This window comes from Aquarana catesbeiana, linkage group LG08, assembly GCF_042186555.1.
Source record: "Aquarana catesbeiana isolate 2022-GZ linkage group LG08, ASM4218655v1, whole genome shotgun sequence".
Taxonomy (NCBI): domain Eukaryota; kingdom Metazoa; phylum Chordata; class Amphibia; order Anura; family Ranidae; genus Aquarana; species Aquarana catesbeiana.
The window spans coordinates 140,342,031-140,360,971 of NC_133331.1; the positions used below are offsets into that span (position 1 = coordinate 140,342,031).

At 41.6% G+C, this 18,941-nt stretch overlaps 1 protein-coding gene across 1 annotated transcript in view; it reads right to left on the bottom strand.

The window, feature by feature from the left end:
* Positions 1 to 3,187: 3,187 nt before the first annotated feature.
* Positions 3,188 to 18,941, bottom strand: part of LOC141106077 (nucleolar RNA helicase 2-B-like) — a 50,680-nt gene continuing 34,926 nt past the window's right edge. Inside the window, exons 9-17 of the mRNA XM_073596473.1 lie at positions 18,183 to 18,328; positions 16,547 to 16,696; positions 15,387 to 15,548; positions 15,080 to 15,199; positions 14,858 to 14,931; positions 14,018 to 14,177; positions 8,009 to 8,143; positions 7,133 to 7,177; positions 3,188 to 3,547 (exon numbers count right to left, since the gene is read on the bottom strand). Of these exons, the coding sequence (XP_073452574.1) occupies positions 3,350 to 3,547; positions 7,133 to 7,177; positions 8,009 to 8,143; positions 14,018 to 14,177; positions 14,858 to 14,931; positions 15,080 to 15,199; positions 15,387 to 15,548; positions 16,547 to 16,696; positions 18,183 to 18,328 (1,190 nt within the window). The 3' untranslated portion in view covers positions 3,188 to 3,349. The remainder of the gene's footprint in view (positions 3,548 to 7,132; positions 7,178 to 8,008; positions 8,144 to 14,017; positions 14,178 to 14,857; positions 14,932 to 15,079; positions 15,200 to 15,386; positions 15,549 to 16,546; positions 16,697 to 18,182; positions 18,329 to 18,941) is intronic.

Sequence of the window (18,941 nt, forward strand, 5' to 3'; positions counted from 1 at the left end):
ACATAATACAATCACCATCTTTCTTGATTTCCTCTATCCAACCTACTTTATGCAATATCTTTGCCGTTCCATACCAAGCCTCTGCCACATCCAGCAAGCCCTTATCACACAGAATTCCTCTCTGTTCCCTTATCAACATACGCTACTCCTCCAGTTGCAGTCTGGCAACACCGTCTTTCAATTCACAGCCTTTCGCTACTTTGGACAACTTGCTAACTGCTCCACTACCTTCTCTCCTCTTCACAATATCAAATGCTAGCATTCCCTTTTCTGTCTGTCTTACTCTTACTTGTTCTATTTCTTCGCCGCAGTCTCGGCTGACGGCTTCAGGGGGGAGTACGAGCAACTAATGGGTTAATATCCCTCCCCTGCTCTACACAGAAATTCAAGAGGGTGGGGCTGGTAGAGCTGCGGGGGGGGGGGGACTAACAGGCTTCTCTCCCTGTCCCTTGCACTGTCCTGGCTGTTCCTGTCTATATCGTAAGCTCCAGCCACCCTCATGGATATCAAACATTAATCCACATACACATTTAGGACATGACAAATAAACTCCTGCCGCCCCTTGCACCACGAAGCCTCAGCAGCTGAGCTAAACCCTCAGAAGTCTCTCACTGTCAACCCTGAGTCACTGTCTGTAGACGCTTATTGTAAGGTTCCACCTTCTTAGGGGCCAACAGCTCACCTGAGTCAGGACACTCAATTGCAATTACTTTCAGTCTGCTGAGTCGCAATCCTTCAGAACGACAGACACTGAACAAAAAATACACAGTCAGCAGAGATCCAGTGGCAGGTTTGTTAAACAGCCCCAGGCGAGGAATAAAGGTTACCTGCCTCTGAACAATCTCCGGGAGCCAACAAGACCGGCATCCAGACCGGACAGAAACAAGTCGTACAGTGGTAAGTATAAATGTACCTACCATACTTTTAGGGTTGGTCTGTCCCGATCAGCCACTCAATACCTCAGTTGCAGTCTCCCTTCGGTCGAAGCCTGGATTGCGGCCCTGATCCATCACAATTGGTGCCCCACGCTCTGGGCACCAATTGTGATGGATCAGGGCCGCAATCAGGCTCAAATTAGATGTCTGCTGCTGGTCCTAATTAGGCAGTGTGGATGTGCGTGCATGCTGGGAGAAACCACTCTGATACCTGTTCAGTTCTATTACTTCCACATCTCTGTTTATTGCAGGGCAGTGCCCAACGTTTTATACACAAAGGACAATAGAGCAAACGTCATTACTATGTAAATGTGGTCAGTTTAAAAGGTACATCTTATTGGCTGAAATACAAGAGGAATGTAGAAAACTGATGTTGAAGCTTGGTTGTTGCTGGTTCTTCTCCTTCCTCATACCTCCAGTGTGGGGGCAGGAGGGTGTAGGCGCCATCTTTGGTTCCAAAACAGAGCTAAGCTGTTTACTATATAATAAGTAAGGAGTTGCATAGAATCATGTATACACATGATACAAGAAAACAGGCATTTTATGATTATCATTATGTTCATTACATTCCTTCACAGTGGATTGAACGTACAAGGGTAGGTGGTTTACGAAAACTTGGTTTCTATTTTTGTTTTTCTTCACGTCTTCTAAACACAAAGATTTACTTAGATTTATACAGTTTCTTCCCTTCTATGCTGGCACTAGGTGGTCTCAGTGCTCATCTGGCTAGGCTTGTGGGCCGGGGAGTCCCCTCCCCCCTTTTCTTTTTTGACGGGATGAGAGATTGGATGTGGGGTGTGGCTACTGGCTTTCCCTTTGCTTTTATGAGAAAGATATTCTTCCTCTTGGGTACTGTATTACATTATCTGCAGAATTATCCCTAAAGGAGTCCCACCCAATGCGAGAATTTCCTTGTTACATATTACACAATATAGGGATGTTGACAAGTACAACTGTGAACTTCTAATCTTGCTGTGCGTGAAACACAAGGGGTGTTTTTTTTCTGATCATCTGATTCTGACATAGGATCTTTCCTAGGATGACTTATGATGATGAAGTGGAGGATGACTTATGGTGTTCTTTTCTGACACATTGGATATATTTTGGAGGAATTTCCTTGGGGGCTCCTTGTTTATTTTGCATGTCAATTTTGTACATCTTGCGTGGATTTATTTTATTCAAGATTAGAGCAGAATAATTTTTATATTTATAACCAAGTTATAAACCCTCACAAAGTTCTTTAATCACACTCAAAAACGAAGGGAAAAAAAACAGGATTGCAAAAAAACACCACTGTTCGTCCAGGCAGGAGTGATGTTACCACTAAGCTCTGTGCTAATGGATGTCTTCCAATGCCCCTGGAAGACATCCTGTAGGACAGAATGCATAGGGTGGAGCTTAGTGGTGTCATCACACCCGCCCAAACAGCTTTTTTTATTTTCCTTTGCTTGTGAGTACATCTTTTTATGTAATAAACATATATCTGAAATTACTACACTAGGGAGCTCTCTCTGCTCTTTATGTATTAGAGATATTAGGTTGTATGTTGATACTATCACTTCCAATGAGGCTGAGAGCCATCTATCTGGGATTTGTGCAATAGTTTACCAATAAATGTAAGGCCTCCTATGTATTAAGGTCTGAGCTTCTGGCAAGCAGTCATGTGTGTTGGTGGTTGGAACACAAGTTGGTGGCAGAACCGAAGAAGCAAATTTCACAGAGGAATTATTTTACTTTTAAAAAGGGACTTTATTTTTACTGCACATTAATAAAGGTTTATATGTTGGTAATTATTTGGTTGATTTAAGGAGACAGCGCAACACATGTGTATATGCATTCCAAACATAACCCCCATTTTCTCTAAATAGTCAGTAATAGGGTGACCCTGTCTTTCCTGCTTATGATGCTGGACTGTATATAAGGTTCTGGATTCACGTGTCACAGGGGGCATACCCCCGTAGAGGTCTTAAGTGACTAGGTCACATATCGATGAACCACGGTCATTGGACTTGTATGGCACTCTGCAGCTAACTCAACACATTGCACCAAGTTGAGCCTATGCAGGACCCAGAGCCTGAAAAAACATTACAGGCCATTCCCCACAGCTTGGGGTTTGGGTATGGCTCCCAAAGTTTTACGGTGTTGCACAGATCTGGATACACTGCTTCTATGTTAGCATTAGTAAACAGTGCACCTGATGGCGTGTCCTCTAAATACTTTGCCAGCAAGAATTTTAAGAAAAAATAAAGAAATTCAATTAATAAACTTTTATTAAGGGGCGATGTGATACAGCTTAAAATGCAAGTGGCATTGTTAACATTTGATAATAGAAAAACAAATAAGTAGGGCAGTGCTGGTCCTCATGAATATTGAAGTTAAAAAATAATAAATTTAGTTCAAATTCACTGAGTGTCCTAATTCCTCCTTCCAAAACCTCCTCGTCTGCCTCTTCCTCTATTTCCGCCTCTGTGTGATGAATTTCTGTTGTTGCGTCTGTCAAATGATCTGCCTCCTCTACCACGTGAACCTTCTTGGTCTCTCCTTGATTCTTGAAGCGCTGGGAGCTCAGTTGCCACAGAAAACTGCCAACGCCTTGAATCTTTCCAGGAATCCTAAAATGCAGGAATCAAGATTTATCTAAAATTTACAATTGCATCCGTTTTATAAAGCTGAAAGATGTAACAGATTTAACCCAGTCTTCAACAGTACTGTTAAATTACATCTAAAAAATGTTTTTTCCACAGAAATGGGCAGTTCAAAAGGCACAGGCTGGAAGCACTCATGAAAAGACTTTAACTGGCTTGTAATGGTTAAGTGACCAAATATAAATTAATCAAAGACCACATAAAAGCAAAAAGACTGGTGTGACTAAAGTAGTTATGGTTTCAAAACCTTAAGTGGATCTGTCAGGTTTATGCAGTAAGATGGTACAAAGAGCAACAACGATCTGTTTTAGACCCCTTTCACATTGACAGTGCACGCTGTTCGCGCAAAAGCGATGCTTGTTTGAGTGCCACTTTTCGGAAGCGGGGTGCTTTTAACCCCCCCTAAAAAAAAAAAAAAAGAAAAAAATGGCTAAAGACTCCCGTTTTGCGGCACTTTGAAAGCGCTGCCTATTCATTCCAATTGGCAGGGCGTTTTGGGAGCGCTAAATACAGTGCCTCCCAACCCGCATCAAAGATGCTGCTTGCAGGACTTTTTGGAACGTCCCGCCAGTGCACCGCCCCAGTGTGAAAAGTCAAACTGGAATGAATAGGAGGCGGTTTTCAGGCGCTTTGCAGAGGCTATTTCTGGCGCTAAAGCGCCTGAAAACCGCCATATTGTGAAAGGGGTTTTAGATTTTGGCAAGATTAGGTGATCATCGCATTTGTAGGCACCAGCAGCAATCTTCAACCAAATATTCTCAGGGGAACAGGTAATCGAATATTTCCAGCCTATAAAACTTCTTTAAAAAACAGGATGGCACTTGGCATGTCTCCCGTCTTCCTCCACAGGCATAATCATGCAAGCTTCGGTAGTAATTCAACCATGCACGTTTTTTACAATTTTTACTTAATATCTAAAAGGTTAAGTTCTCTTCCTTGGCATTATAGGTTTAGTGACAAAAAATAAAATTAATCAAAGACCATCTAAAAGCAAAAAGACTGGTGTGACCAAAGTAGATATGGTTTCAAAACCCCAGATGATGTCTTAGTGGACGAAATGCGTCAGTGCATACTGCGTTGGCTCCATGACACTGCACTTTTATCTTCTTCCTGTGATCACGTTTTTTACAAAGTTTACATTTGTCTACATTGACGTAAGTGCAATACTTTATTCAATAAATTGTTTTAGCCAAGGATTTTAAGCTATGTGGTACATTTTTTGTTCTTCAATCACCCTTGCCTGAGGATGGGAGCATAACCCCCTTTTGGTGTGGGATCTGTACTGCCGCATACTCCTGTATGCTGGTTCCTAGATAATCTACGTGTTTCCAGTGTTCCATTGCGTGTTTGTCTCCTTGCCTCTGGCAGAGGGCCCACAGCATCTGGTAAGAGCACCCAGCTATTTTATGTGGTGGTAGCTACACATTGGTTGGGGAATCCTCTATATGGTGAATGTCCTTCCAAGGGGTACCGCAAACCTTCTTCATTGTGGCCTATCTTTCTAAAGGCTGGATATCCAAGCTCTTCATCACTTATGAACTCTCAGTATTGGGAAGTTTTTCTTCTGTTTTTCTTTGGACTCACCTACGCGGTTTAAAATTTTTGTGTTTGATGAACAAGGTTTTATATTGTTTATATGTCACTATATTTTAGGTGCTAGTTATTGGTTTATATACATTTATAGCACTGTCACTTTTGCAAAAAACATAGTATTTCCACACGTTACATATGCCAGTCATTGTTTTTTTTGTATATTTTGCACTGTCACTTTAATTTGTGTATGCATTTACATTTATTTAGTGCCGCACTTTACCTTCTATTTGTCTTACAACAGTGCCTTGAAAAAAGTATTCATAGCCCTTGACATTTTGTTATGTTACAACCAAAAACATAAATGTATTTTATTGGGATTTTATGTGATAGACCAACACAAAGTGGCACATAAATTGTGAAGTGGAAGGAAAATGATAAATGGTTTTCAAATTCTTTTACAAATAAAGTTCTGAAAAGTGTGGGGTGCATTTGCATTGAGCCCCCTTTACTCTGATACCCCTAACTAAAATCCAGTGGAACCAATTGCCTTCAGAAGTCATCTAATTAGTAGAGTCCAAATGTGTGCAATTTAATCTCAGTATAAATACAGATGTTCTGTGACGCCCTCAGAGGTTTGTTAGAGAACCTTAGTGAACAAACAGCATCATGAAGACCAAGGAACACACCAGACAGGTCAGGGATAAATTTGTGGAGAAGTTTAAAGCAGGGTTAGGTTATATAAAAACATCCCAAACTTTAAACATCTCTCGAAGCACTGTTCAATCCATCACACGAAAATGGAAAAAGTATGGCACAACTGCAAACCTACCAAGACATGGCTATCCACCTAAACTGACAGGCTGGGCAACAAGAGCATTAATCAGAGAAGCATCCAAGAGGCCCATGGTAACTCTGGAGGAGGAGTTGCAGAGATCCACAGGACAACTATTAGTCGTGCACTCCAGAAATCTGGCCTTTATGGGAGAGTGTCAAGAAGAAAGCCATAAGAAGTCCCATTTGCAGTTTGCGAGAAGCCATGTGGGGGTCACAGCAAACATGCGGAAGAAGGTGCTCAGATCAGATGAGACCAAAATTGTACTTTTTGGCCTTAAAGCAAAACACTATGTGTGGCAGAAAACTAGCACTGCACAACACCTGAACACACCATCCCCACCTTGAAACATGGTGGTGGCATCATCATGTTGTGGGGATGTTTTACTTCAGCAGGGACAGGGAAGCTGGGAAGGTGGATGGAGCCAAATACAAGGCAATCTTAGAAGAAAACCTGTTCTGCAAAAGACTGGAGACTGGGGCAGAGGTACACCTTCCAGCAGGACAATGACCCTAATCATCCAGCCAGAGCTACAATTGAATGGTTTAGATCAAACCAAAGCATATTCATGTGTTAGAATGGCCCAGTCAAAGTTCAGACCTAAATCCAATTGGGAATCTGAGGCAAGACTTGAAAATTGCTGTTCACGGACGCTCTCCATCCAACCTGACAGAGCTTGAGCTTTTTTGCAAAGAATAGGCTAATATTTCACTCTAGATGTGCAAAGCTGGTAGAGACACTCAAAAAGACTTTCCGTTGTAATTGCAGCGAAAGGTGGTCCTACAAAGTATCGACTCAGGGGGGCTGATACAAATGCACGCCACACTTTTCAGATATTTGTAAAAAAATCTTGGAAACCATTGAACATCTTTCTTCCACTTCACAACCATGTAACATGACAAAATGTGGAAAATTTCAAGGGGTAGGAATACTTTTTCAAGGCACTGTATCTATGCAGAGATAAAAATGTTTTCTTTAATCACACGATGGGCTGTGAAGAATGACAAATCCTTTGATGGTGAAATCACATGTATTAACTGTGGGTGTTGCCATTTGCCTTAAGTTTTGCCTAAAGAATTCAGTGGGTGCAGGTTTCTAAACTGTTTTTGGTGCTTGGAGCTTTGCTGCTTAAAACAGCTGAGAATGAATAAATGTTTGCCATACCAGAAATCTATAGAACTACTTACTTGAAAAGTCTTTAAAGTGTCTTCCTTAACATCAAAACAAACGCCCTGTTAGAAAGATAAAGTTATTAAATTTGGTTACAAAGAAACAAGTAACAATGATTTTGATAAGCCTCATGTCATAGCTAGTCCTTATAGGGAGCACCTAATAAAATACACTGGGTATCCTTCGCCCATTCTGGGAATCGGTGGTTGGTGCTCTTAATGATATCTGTGATATGGCCCTCTGAACAGATCCACTTCTACTGTTGGGTGTAATGGAGGATGTGGAGGTGGGTAGGCATACTAAGCCATTTCTTACCTACGCAGTCTTCTATACAAGGTGGGAGATCCTGCTGCACTGGAAGTTTCCTATGCCTTTGACAGTGTCTTCTTAGAGGAAGGCTGTTAGCTCGGTTTTAACCCTTACATAAGATAACCTATGCATGTCAGAATTGTCACAGGAAATTTGATAAGGTTTGGTCAGTCTGGATTGATGCCCAAGGATAGGATGCATCAGATGACACTTGATGATCTTCTTTTCCCACTCTCTCCTCCACCGTTTCCCCCCTCCCATGTACTCTCCTGTTTCCCTTCCCCTTTATCTCCCTTGCTCTGTTCCTCAGTCATTCGCCCCCAACCCTCTGCCAGTTATTCTCCTGCGCTATCTGGTATTTGTGCTTGTACCCTTTTTTGTATGACCTAGAGAATGTTTGCAGCCTTCTACCTAATATTACACTTGGCACTGCTCCTTACTCTGATGTTTTCTGTACCATTTGTCTTGGATCACAACTATTTTGATGTGAACCGTACTTTACTAAACAAACCAATAAACAGTTTTCTTTTTAAAAATAAACTGTTTGGGTAAACAGTATTTTATATAAAGTTTTATAATCTCACCATGGCATCTTTTAGGAGGCACATCCGGTAAATTTGGGAATCAATTTCTTCTCCCATTTGTTCTTTAATTGCACGCCAAACATAGCTCAAGGTATGGATGGGAACTGAAGTCTTCAATACAACGGTGATATAGCCCTGCAATGCACAATACATATAATTTTAATAATTTGCAAAAGAAAAAAAAAAAAAGTCAATTAATTAGAATTCCAAGCTACCACTAATCTTAAAACTGCTCACATCCTCCTAACACCTACACGAAGTAACCTGTAGAAGAAAGATGGATATACTTGCCTATTTTCAGGGCACTACAGTCTGGTCACGTGATCAGCTAGCTGTGTCACATGACTGGACCAGAGCTTTCTAAAAATTAGGCAAGCATGTACATCTTTCTTCTATAGGTTAGTTAGTATAAGTGTTAGGAGGAGGGTGGGAGCAGTTTTAAGATTAGTTAGCGATAGCCCTGAATTCTGCTTTAATTTGGCACAAATACATGAATATTGATGGTCTCTTTTTTTTCACCAGTATCAATAGGAACTACACTTGCACTTTAATTATCAAGCTTGTCTGCCAAAAATGTGCTGGCCACTAAACCTATTAGTATCCCCCCATATAATGTGGTCACTTGCTTTTAGTTTTAATTTACTAACATGTGTACTAAAATATAGACAGAAAATTATCAATCCCAAATTTATGCCAATTCTTTATGAAACATTTTGCACAACTAAAAATGAACCGCCATTGCACCACTGTATGTTTCCATATGAAAGAAACAAGGCCAAAGGGGAGGGAAAGGGTGTGGGAGAGTAAAATACCCACAGGCTAGGATCTAGGCCCGACCATTAATTAGGAAGCACCCAGATAAGACGGGGGGATTGTGGGGAGGGCATAAGACCACCAAGGGAACCAAATTTTTCCAAAAATATGGTGTGGCAGTTATGAATACTTGACATTTTCTCATCATTACGTCGGTCATTATGCTCTTCACCACAGCGATCGAAACAGAGGGTTTCTTCCAGGCTCTGGCAATGGCTCTCTTTGCAGCAATAAACAGGTGGGTCGCCAGTTTTTGTTGGTACGAGAATAGACTCTGGACCAGAACCCAGTCAACCGATGACCGGACCAACAGGTGTGGATGTCTCCCCGATGCCCACAGCCCCTGAAGCATCTGTCACTATAGGATAGGTTTACACTGGTTATACGGTCAGAACCCAATACCACCTCAAGAGAACCTTGTAGGCAGCCTCCAATGTAGTAGTGTTAAAGGAGCACTTTGCAATGTGAGACCAGGCCTTACTCCACTCCTCAGGGTCAATGGATGTCGCCAAATCAAGGCAGGAGAGTTTGAATGCCGTTTTTTGAAAGGGGAAATCAGAATTATGTCACAGAGAGGACACCCAGTGTTGAAGTTGAGCATATCGAAAAAGTTCAGCAGGTGGAGCATGGTGGATTTCCCGGAGTGAAGGCCACGAGGGAAAGGAGCATGCAGAGAGGAAACGACAGATCTTTGTGAATCCATGGGACGCCCACCAGGAGAATGAACCAGGTTGTTCAAGTCTTGGAGGGAAAAAGGAGGTTGTTGAACAGAGGGAGGAGCGGGAGAAAGAGACAAAAGATTGCCAGAATAATGGACCGAGTCCCCGAGTTTTAGGCTGTGGAGCAGAAGAGGGCTCAGAGTGGAAAGGCGGAGCTTAAGTGGGAGCCATAGAAGGGCTGACACGGGAATCGGGGAGCAGTTGGGGAGGCACGTCCGTGGTAGCGTGGAGTAAGGACAGTTGGGAGATCTGGGCCACCTGATAATAGTTATATTGGGGATGAGAAGGAAGGAAACTACCAAGATTGCATGAGGGCAATAATAGATCTCAGCAGGGGATAATAATTGGTCACAAAAAGATTTGAATAAGAGCAGTTTCACACTGGGGCGGTGAGAAAACTAGTGGTAAAGTGCCGCTAGTTTTAGCAGCGCTTTTCGGCCGCTATCGGGGAGCTTTTAACCCCCCCCCCCGCTAGCAGCCAAAGGGGGTTAATACCGCCTGTGTAGCGCCGCTGCCGAAACGCTTTGGCAGCGGTGCCCATTCATTTCAATATACACTGCTCCTAAACTGCCCCAAAGATGCTGCTAGCAGGACTTTTGTTTTGTTGTTTTTTAAACTGGCAACTGCTCGGTCATGCAAAACTATAGCATGATATGGCACATACAGTGGGGATCGAAAGTTTGGGCATCCCAGGTAAAAATGTGTATTAATGTGCATAAAGCCAAGGAAAGATGGAAAAATCTCCAAATGGCATCAAAATGACAGATTAGACATTCTTGAAATGTCAAAAAAAGTTAGATTTTATTTCCATCATTTACACTTTCAAAATTACAGAAAACAAAAAAATGGCGTCTGCAAAAGTTTGGGCACCCAGCAGAATTTATAGCATGCACTGCCCCCTTTGCAAAGCTGAGACCTGCCAGTGTCATGGATTGTTCTCAATCATCGTCTGAGAAGACCAGGTGATGTCAATCTCAAAGGTTTTAAATGGCCAGACTCATCTGACCTTGCCCCAACAATCAGCACCATGGGTTCTTCTAAGCAGTTGTCTAGAAAACTGAAACTGAAAATAGTTGACGCTCACAAAGCTGGAGAAGGCTATAAGAAGATAGCAAAGCGTTTTCAGATGTCAATATCCTCTGTTCGGAATGTAATTAAGAAATGTCAGTCAGCAGGAACAGTGGAAGTTAAAGCAAGATCTGGAAGACCAAGAAAAATATCAGACAGAACAGCTCGCAGGATTGTGAGAAAAGCAATTCAAAACCCACGTTTGACTGCACGATCCCTCCAGAAAGATCTGGCAGACTCTGGAGTTGTGGTACACTATTCCACTATAAAGAGATACTTGTACAAATATGGTCTTCACGGAAGAGTCATCAGAAGAAAACCTCTTCCACGTCCTCACCACAAAAATCAGCGTTTGAACTTTGCAAATGAACATATAGACAAGCCTGAGGCATTTTGGAAACAAGTTCTGTGGACCGATGAGGTTATAATAGAACTTTTTGGCTAGAATGAGCAAAGGTACGTTTGGAGAAGAAATGGCACAGAATTTAATGAAAAGAACCTCTGTCCAACTGTTAAGCATGGGGGTGGATCAATCATGCTTTGGGGTTGTATTGCAGCCAGTGGCACAGGGAACATTTCACGAGTAGAAGGAAAAATGGATTCAATAAAATTTCAAATTTTGGATGGTAACTTGATGCCATCTGTGAAAAAGCTGAAGTTAAAGAGAGGATGGCTTCTACAAATGGATATTGATCCTAAACACACCTCAAAATCCACGGGGGAGTACATCAAGAGGCGTAAATTGAAGGTTTTGCCATGGCCTTCACAATCTCCTGACCTCAACATTATTGAAAATCTATGGATAGACCTTAAAAGAGCAGTGTGTGACAGACAGCCCAGAAATCTCAAAGAACTGGAAGACTTTTGTAAGGAAGAATGGGCAAAGATACCTCAAACAAGAATTGAAAGACTCTTGGCTGGCTACAAAAAGCGTTTACAAGCTGTGATACTTGCCAAAGGGGGCAGTACAAGATATTAACTCTGCAGGGTGCCCAAACTTTTGCAGATGCCATTTTTTTGTTTTCTGCAATTTTGAAAGGGTAAATGATGGAAATAAAATCTAACATTTTTTGACATATTATAAGAATGTCTAATCTGTAATTTGATGCCATTTGGAGATTTTTCCATCTTTCCTTGGCTTCGTTATGCACATTAATACACATTTTTACCTGGGGTGCCCAAACTTTCGATCCCCACTGTATATAGAGTCTGACAGGCTGCGCACCCTGGATAATATCTTAAAAAAGAAAAGGGTTCCCCGTGGGTTTTTTTTTAGCAGCAATGAGAGTCACAAAAAGGTTAGTAAAAAATTGTATTTTTTATTATCAAAAAGCAATAGGACAAAACAATACAAAAGTTAAAACATGAGCTCTGGTATACATTGTGCGAGACCATGGGATAAGGAGAAGGGGGAAAAAATGGTTGACAATGCCAATTGCAATACAGATTTAGAAATCACTTAAAAATTCTCAACTAGTCTTTTGATGTATCTATAGAAACATGAGAACCCCCTGAGGAAGACCGTAGACATTTAGGTCGAAATGCATTGGAGCTTTTTTCGTACATCAGACAGTACAACCAATTCTATTATTGCAAGTTGAGAATTTTTAAGTGATTTCTAAATCTGTATTGCAATTGGCATTGTCAACCATTTTTTCCCCCTTCTCCTTATCCCATGGGCTCGCACTCATGCTTTAACTTTTGTCCTATTGCTTTTTGATAATAAAAAATAAAATTTTTTACTAACCTTTTTGTGACTCTCATTGCTGCTAAAAAACCCCAAGGGGAACCCTTTTCTTTTTTAAGATTTGCTCGGTCATGCAAAGCTGTACCCAAACGAAACATTTTTTCACACAAATTGAGCGTTCTTTTGGTGGTTTGATAACCACAGTTTTTTTTTTTGTTTTTTTTTGCACTATAAACAAAGAAACACAAAAAAGTTTGAAAAAAACAAAATTATTTTCTACTTTCTGCTACATGTATGGGAAAAAAAATCCAATTAAGTGTATACAGATTGGTTTGCGTTAAAGATATAGCGTCTACAAACTGTGGTATTGCCTTGATACTGGAATTTTTTATTTTGTTTTTTTATACTAGCAATAGTGGTGATCAGCGACTTATGGTGGGAACGTGACAGTGACACTTTCTGGGAACTGACTGCCACCCACATCTCCACTGACACCAATACAGGCATCAGTGCTAATAACAGCCCTAAAAAATTCCACTCGCCTGCAGTGCCAGAGCAAGTGACCGGATCATCAGAGCGTGAGGAACATCACTAGCAGGATTAATTTTAGTAGCAGAGTGTTCCCCGCACTCGTTGTCACACACAGCCCCGCCCCCTGGTCCCGGGACTTTGATAGACAGATCACCCATCCAATCCCGGGACGAGTGAAATGTATCAAAGTTCCCCGGGCCAGGGGGCGAGGCTGCATGTGACACCGAGCAGCAGGAACACGCTGCTATTGAAGTGAAAGCTGTTCCATGATTGTTCCCCGCGCTCTGATCATCCGGCAGTCCTCTTCCTCTCCTCTGTTCCCCTGCATAGTGGGAGTCTGCATGGGTGGACACGGGGAGGCTGCATTGGTGGGCACAGATAAAAACGTTAATATTTATTTTTAGAACTTAATTTTGCATAAAACATTTAAGTGTTTAAACTTCATGAGATCATTTATGAGGGCGTGTTTAGGGGCAGGGTAGGGGTCGGGTGGGGCAACTGGTGGCGAGTAACCCTTGAGGCCTGTAGCTCAGGACTTGAAATTTTGAGCCCTGCTAATAATATACATTGTCACTGTAATGACACTAGCTGGGAAGGGAGTTAACATCTATGGCAAAGGGTTGAGTGTGTGCCTAACAAGTGTTAATGTGTGTACCATGTGCTGTTTTTACTAAGCATTGTGCTGGTTTTTACTCCCTGCTATGCAAAGAGAAAAAATAAGGAACACCGCTGCTGTCTGTGAAGAGTCCTGCGTTTACAAACACAGGGCTCTCTTTCGGCATTCACTCACCTGATCAGTGGGTGCCGGCCATAAATCGTTGACCGGGACCAGTTGCTCGGCTTGTGCTGCAGCGAATGGCAGCTCAAGCTTCCAGGTGTGTGCATGCATGTGCAAGCAGGCCCGAAAGAAAGCTGTAACATACAGGTACGTGACTGTGCCTGTACGAGCCTACCTGCTGCAGTAAATGTACTGTGGCGGGTTGTCAAGCGGTGAAAGTTGAAGTCCACCAAGTAATTTTGTCTCCAGTCGAGTTCAGCGTTACACTATCAGTCTACATTTACAGTACCAAGATTACAAAACTACAGATAATGCAAGTTTATTGACCCAGTCCTGTAAACAACCTGTTTCTCTGCCATTATTGCATGTTCGATAGCTCTGATTCTTAAAATATATTTTAAAAGTGTTCTTACAGTTTCCATATTAAGAAGCGATCGTTGTTTCAAGGATGAAGCTCCAGAAATATGTGCTAAAGCTGCTGCAAGAGCATTTAATGCTCCCTTCTTTTCAATAAGTTCTTCTGCATATACTTTAAAATGTTCAATGACATCAGCTGGGATAGATTCCAGTGACCTGTAAAAAAGATCAGATCAGCATATGGTCACACAATATGTGCCCCTTCCAAAATTGCAGCCATTTTACCACATCACTAATGGTTAAAAGTGTACTTCTTGGAAGAAAATAATAAATGCACATATATTTGCGGCAAAAAAGTGTCCATCTGCCAAGGTGGCAGACATGATGTGTAGTTTATTAATTCATAGATCTCCTAATGAATCAAGTGGCCGTGCGGGCAGAGCCACGCACAGAATCACAAAATTCAAAGTGATAGTTGCTGTGTCCTGGTACAGAATGGCACCAATATATTGTAGAACACATGACCCCAGAAAAGTTGGGTACTCTGATGAAGAAAACAGCAAGCAGCTCTAGTAGTCCTTGGCTCCGACTACTTCCCTCCAGTTCCTTTTCCTCATCACTCTAATGTCACCCTCACAAACCAAGCCACAGGAGAGGGCAGGCTGGAGCAAGCATTCTCAGCACATAGTTTCATAAGTTTTATGTGGCTGTTTGTAACACATTTAACTGCATATGGAAACAAAAAACTATTATCCTATGCTAAACCTCTACACTTTTTTCATTTTGAATTTCCATTAGTCGCCAACTGTAAGCCATAGCTTTACATTTCATGCTTGCCATTAATTCACCTGCAATAAAGATTAAAAAAAAAAAAAAATAGAAAGAAGAAAAATTACTTTATTGCATCAGCACTGGAGGACTCAGCAACATTAAGTATGGATGGGATACCAACCCGCTTGAACTTAATACCCTAAGAGAAAATAAATAGAATTATCAACTTTTTGCAAGACACATAAGGGCGCTACAATAAACGATTGCAGAGAATAATAACACAACACTCCATTCCAAATCTTTAGAATATAAAATACACACAAGCTTAAACCATCAGTGTCACATACCGTACTCCTCTCCACCATTGGAAGGCAATGTCTGTCTCTGGGTTCATAAAGAGAAATACAAATTCCTGTGCGCCCAGCTCTACCCGTACGTCCTGAACGATGGACGTATGCATCCGCTTCCTATGGACAGGACATGACAATTATAGCCCTAATATCTACAAGTTACAAAAACTGTTATGCAAGCAGCATTCCAGGTAAACCAGTAAATGAATATAGCACAGTAACAATGGTTTAGGAACATTAGATTTACAAACCAGGTAGCTGAAGAGAACACAATCTGAATAAAGTAAAGCATACAAAGTCTTACCCTTGGTGCAGAATATAACACAACTAGATCAACTTCTGGGATATCTAGACCTCGAGCAGCAACATTTGTTGCAATAAGAATTTCAAATGATCCATTTCTAAAGCCTTTCAAGATGACTTCACGCTCCTTTTGTTGAAGGTCACCATGTAGAGCTTTGGCAGACTGCAAAAAAAAAAATAAAAAAATAAAAAAAATTAAATATATATATATATATATATATAAATCTGTTAAAACACTTTACTGATTTTTTTTTTTTAAAGCAAAATTTAAAGTAATAACTTATTTTTTGTTTAAAAACAACAAACATGTCATACTTACCTGCTCTGTGCAGTGGTTTTACATAGAACAGCCCAGATCCTCATCTGCTCAGGTCCCTTGCTGGCGCTCCTTCCTCCTGCCGAGTGCCCCCACAGCAATCACTTGCTATGGGGGCACCCAAGCCGAGCCGCTGCTCTGTGTGTCCATTCAGACACAAAGCCATGGCTCAGCTCCACCCCCTCTCTCTCATTGGCTCACTGACTTTGATGGTCTCAGACAGTCAGGAGGGAGAGTCCCCAGGCTTTGTAGTTCTCGTGCAAAATAAAAAAAAAGAAAACCGGTATTAGGGGGGCTGCTGCACACAGGTTTTTTATCTTAATGCATTAAAATAAAAGACCTTCTGCTTTTCAGAATTACTTTAAGGTATAGCAGTTTGTACATTACACTGGCCCAGCTTGGACCAATATAAGTGTGTATGAACCATATCTGTGGGGTCCCCCTGGAAATCACTAACAGGTACTGAAATCCACGGGCTTCTGAGTCTGGTGCCAAAGCTAGTGGAGATCATTGTAGTATAGTAGCTGTTTCTCCAAGATCGATTTCCAGCTGGACCAATGTAAAAACGTTCATACCTGAAATTCAACTTTAGGTATGCTGGGTTTATTACCAAAAAAAATTAAACCCTATATTCTATAGCCTTTTTTACCAATATACTTTTATCATTATATGCCTGCTTTATATAAAGAGCATGAAAATAAATAACATTTAAAAAAAAATAAAAAACATGCTCTGGGGAAAAACCCTAGAAACTTACATCTATTAAAATGTTAAAAGTTTGCATTTACAACACACACCCAGGTAAAAAACAAAATCCCTGTTCCAAATGTAAAAATAATACAGACCTGTTTCAATGAGCAGTTGGTCGACAATTCATGAGCTTCTAGTTTGGAGTCACAAAAAACAATTGTTTTCCCATGACTTCCACTATAAACTTGGATAATGTCACCAAGGACAGCTGGCTTCTGGAATCTGTTACACTCAATGGCCAAATGCTGCAAGAAAAAAAAAAAAAAAAAAGTAGTATTATTTTAAATGAACAGTTAGTCCCAGCTATGTATTTCACCGAGGGCACTCAGTTTTAAGAATAAGATAACAGGACTTGTATGGGGCATCCTCATCTTTATTTTTGCTGGAGCTCTAGTTTATTTTTTTACTCCTGTCCACCTCTATCTACCCTCCTGGAATAACACATACTCGAGGACACTGATCCAGAGACACAAAGTGGCCAGACAGAGGTGCTGGCAGAGCATCATTTGGGGCCGGCTGCAAGAACCCAGAAGAGATGGCCAGGTACAAAAACTGGCCTGTGGCAGTGGATCGCAGCTGGACAATGCTGAATATGTTGGGCAGTTCAGTATGTCATCTGATGAGAACCCAGCAATACATGTAAGAGGGGAGAAAAAAAAACAAAAAACAACGGGACTCCGCCAATAGCAAGGGCCTGGAAAAAGCTCATCATTTCATTTGCAAAGTGAAGAGTATCTTGATGACCCTAATGTTCAATGAAAGGATGACCGGTATTCTCCATGACTCCCGTGTCGGGCCCCTCATGGTGTGGGCCCCATGGTGGTCTTTACTCTCTTCCAACTCTGCACCTGACCGGTTTAGGTATTCCTGATTAATCTCTTCTGCCCTCCAGCCTGGTGGAACACACTTCTGCATAGTTTCCTCTCTTTATTTTACGCCTTGTTATTCTCATTACACCCCTCCCATTTTTTTTCCTGTTGTTCCCTTTGGTATTGGCTCGCGTTTTGTTCACCCCATTTGCAGGGTAGACCGAGTCCACACCCCAAACCCTTTTCAGCCCTTGGGTCTTAGGATTCAGGCATCCAGTGTTGACCCTCTGCCGTGTTTGACAGTTCATATTCCTTTAAACACCCTGTTATTCATGGGGTTGAGAAAGGAATGATTGCCAGTTCCGAAACGCGTCCCTCATTGATGACGTCACATCCCCTCTCTGGCTCTTCGTTTGCGGTTCAGGCTGGTCACACAGCCGCCCTGCGGATGACATCACTTCCGGGTTCGCAGCCCTCACACGCTGACGACGCCGGCTTCACAGCGGTTCCCTGGACTTTACACCGCTGCTGACAGTGACTACAACCATCTTCCTGCAGGCTTCCTCTGGTCGTGACCCTTTCCAATGCAGCCTCACCCACGATGTGCCTGTATATTACTCCTATTCTGTAAGTGTTTCTAACCCAGTTGGGGTATTAAAAATGTTTATCTTCTGCACTTAGAGGCGCCTTTGTTTGTTTTTATATTTTTTTTCTGTTATTCATGCACCTATTGCTTATAGCCTCTGCGTGGGAATATTGTGGTTGTATTTCCTCCTTTGCATCTCATAAAAAACATTGTACCAAAAAAAAGGGACTGAGCATTCAGTCATGCCAACAACAAGCCAAATGAGCACATCTATGCGTTACCAGAAACCATAACCATTCTCAGAATAGAGATCATTAAACAATGTTCTACACTAACCTCAACAGTGATGGCAGCCCTCTGACTACGGTGTCCAACAAGGTCGATCTTTGAGAAGTCCTTTTGCATGTATTTTTTGGCAACGTTGTACATCCAGTCTGGACATGTTGCAGAGAATAGAAGAGTTTGTGGATTCTGTTCAGGATCTTCAAGACAAAAGAGAAAAATTTGCAATTAGTTGTCACATTTCTAAAACTACTTTAACGTTGTGGCTGGTATAACAGATAAAGCTACAGTGGGGAAAATAATTTGATCCCCTGCTGATTTTGTAAGTTTGCCCACTTACAGAGAAATGAAGGGTCTATAATTTTTATCATAGATTTTAAAATGATAGATAAAAAATATCAACCAAAAATCCAGAAAAAGGATTATTAAGTTGTAGTTCAGTGAGTAAAATAAGTCATTGATACCCAAGCAAAACATGACTGAGTACTTGGTGGAAAAATCCTTGTTGGCAAGCACAAGGTAAGACGTTTCCTGTAGTTCGTTACCAGGTTTGCACACATTTCATGAGGGATATTGGTCTACTCTTCTTTACAGATCTTTTCCAAATCCTTAAGGTCGTTCGGCAACTCGAAGTTTCAGCTCCCTCCATAAATGTTCTATAGAGACTGGCTAGGCCACTCCATGACCTTAATGTGCTTCTATTTGAGCCACTCCTTTGTTGCCTTGGCAGTATGTTTTGGGCGATTGTCATGCTGGAAGACCTATCCACGACCCATCTTCAGTGCTCTGGCTGAGGGAAGAAGGTTCTCATCC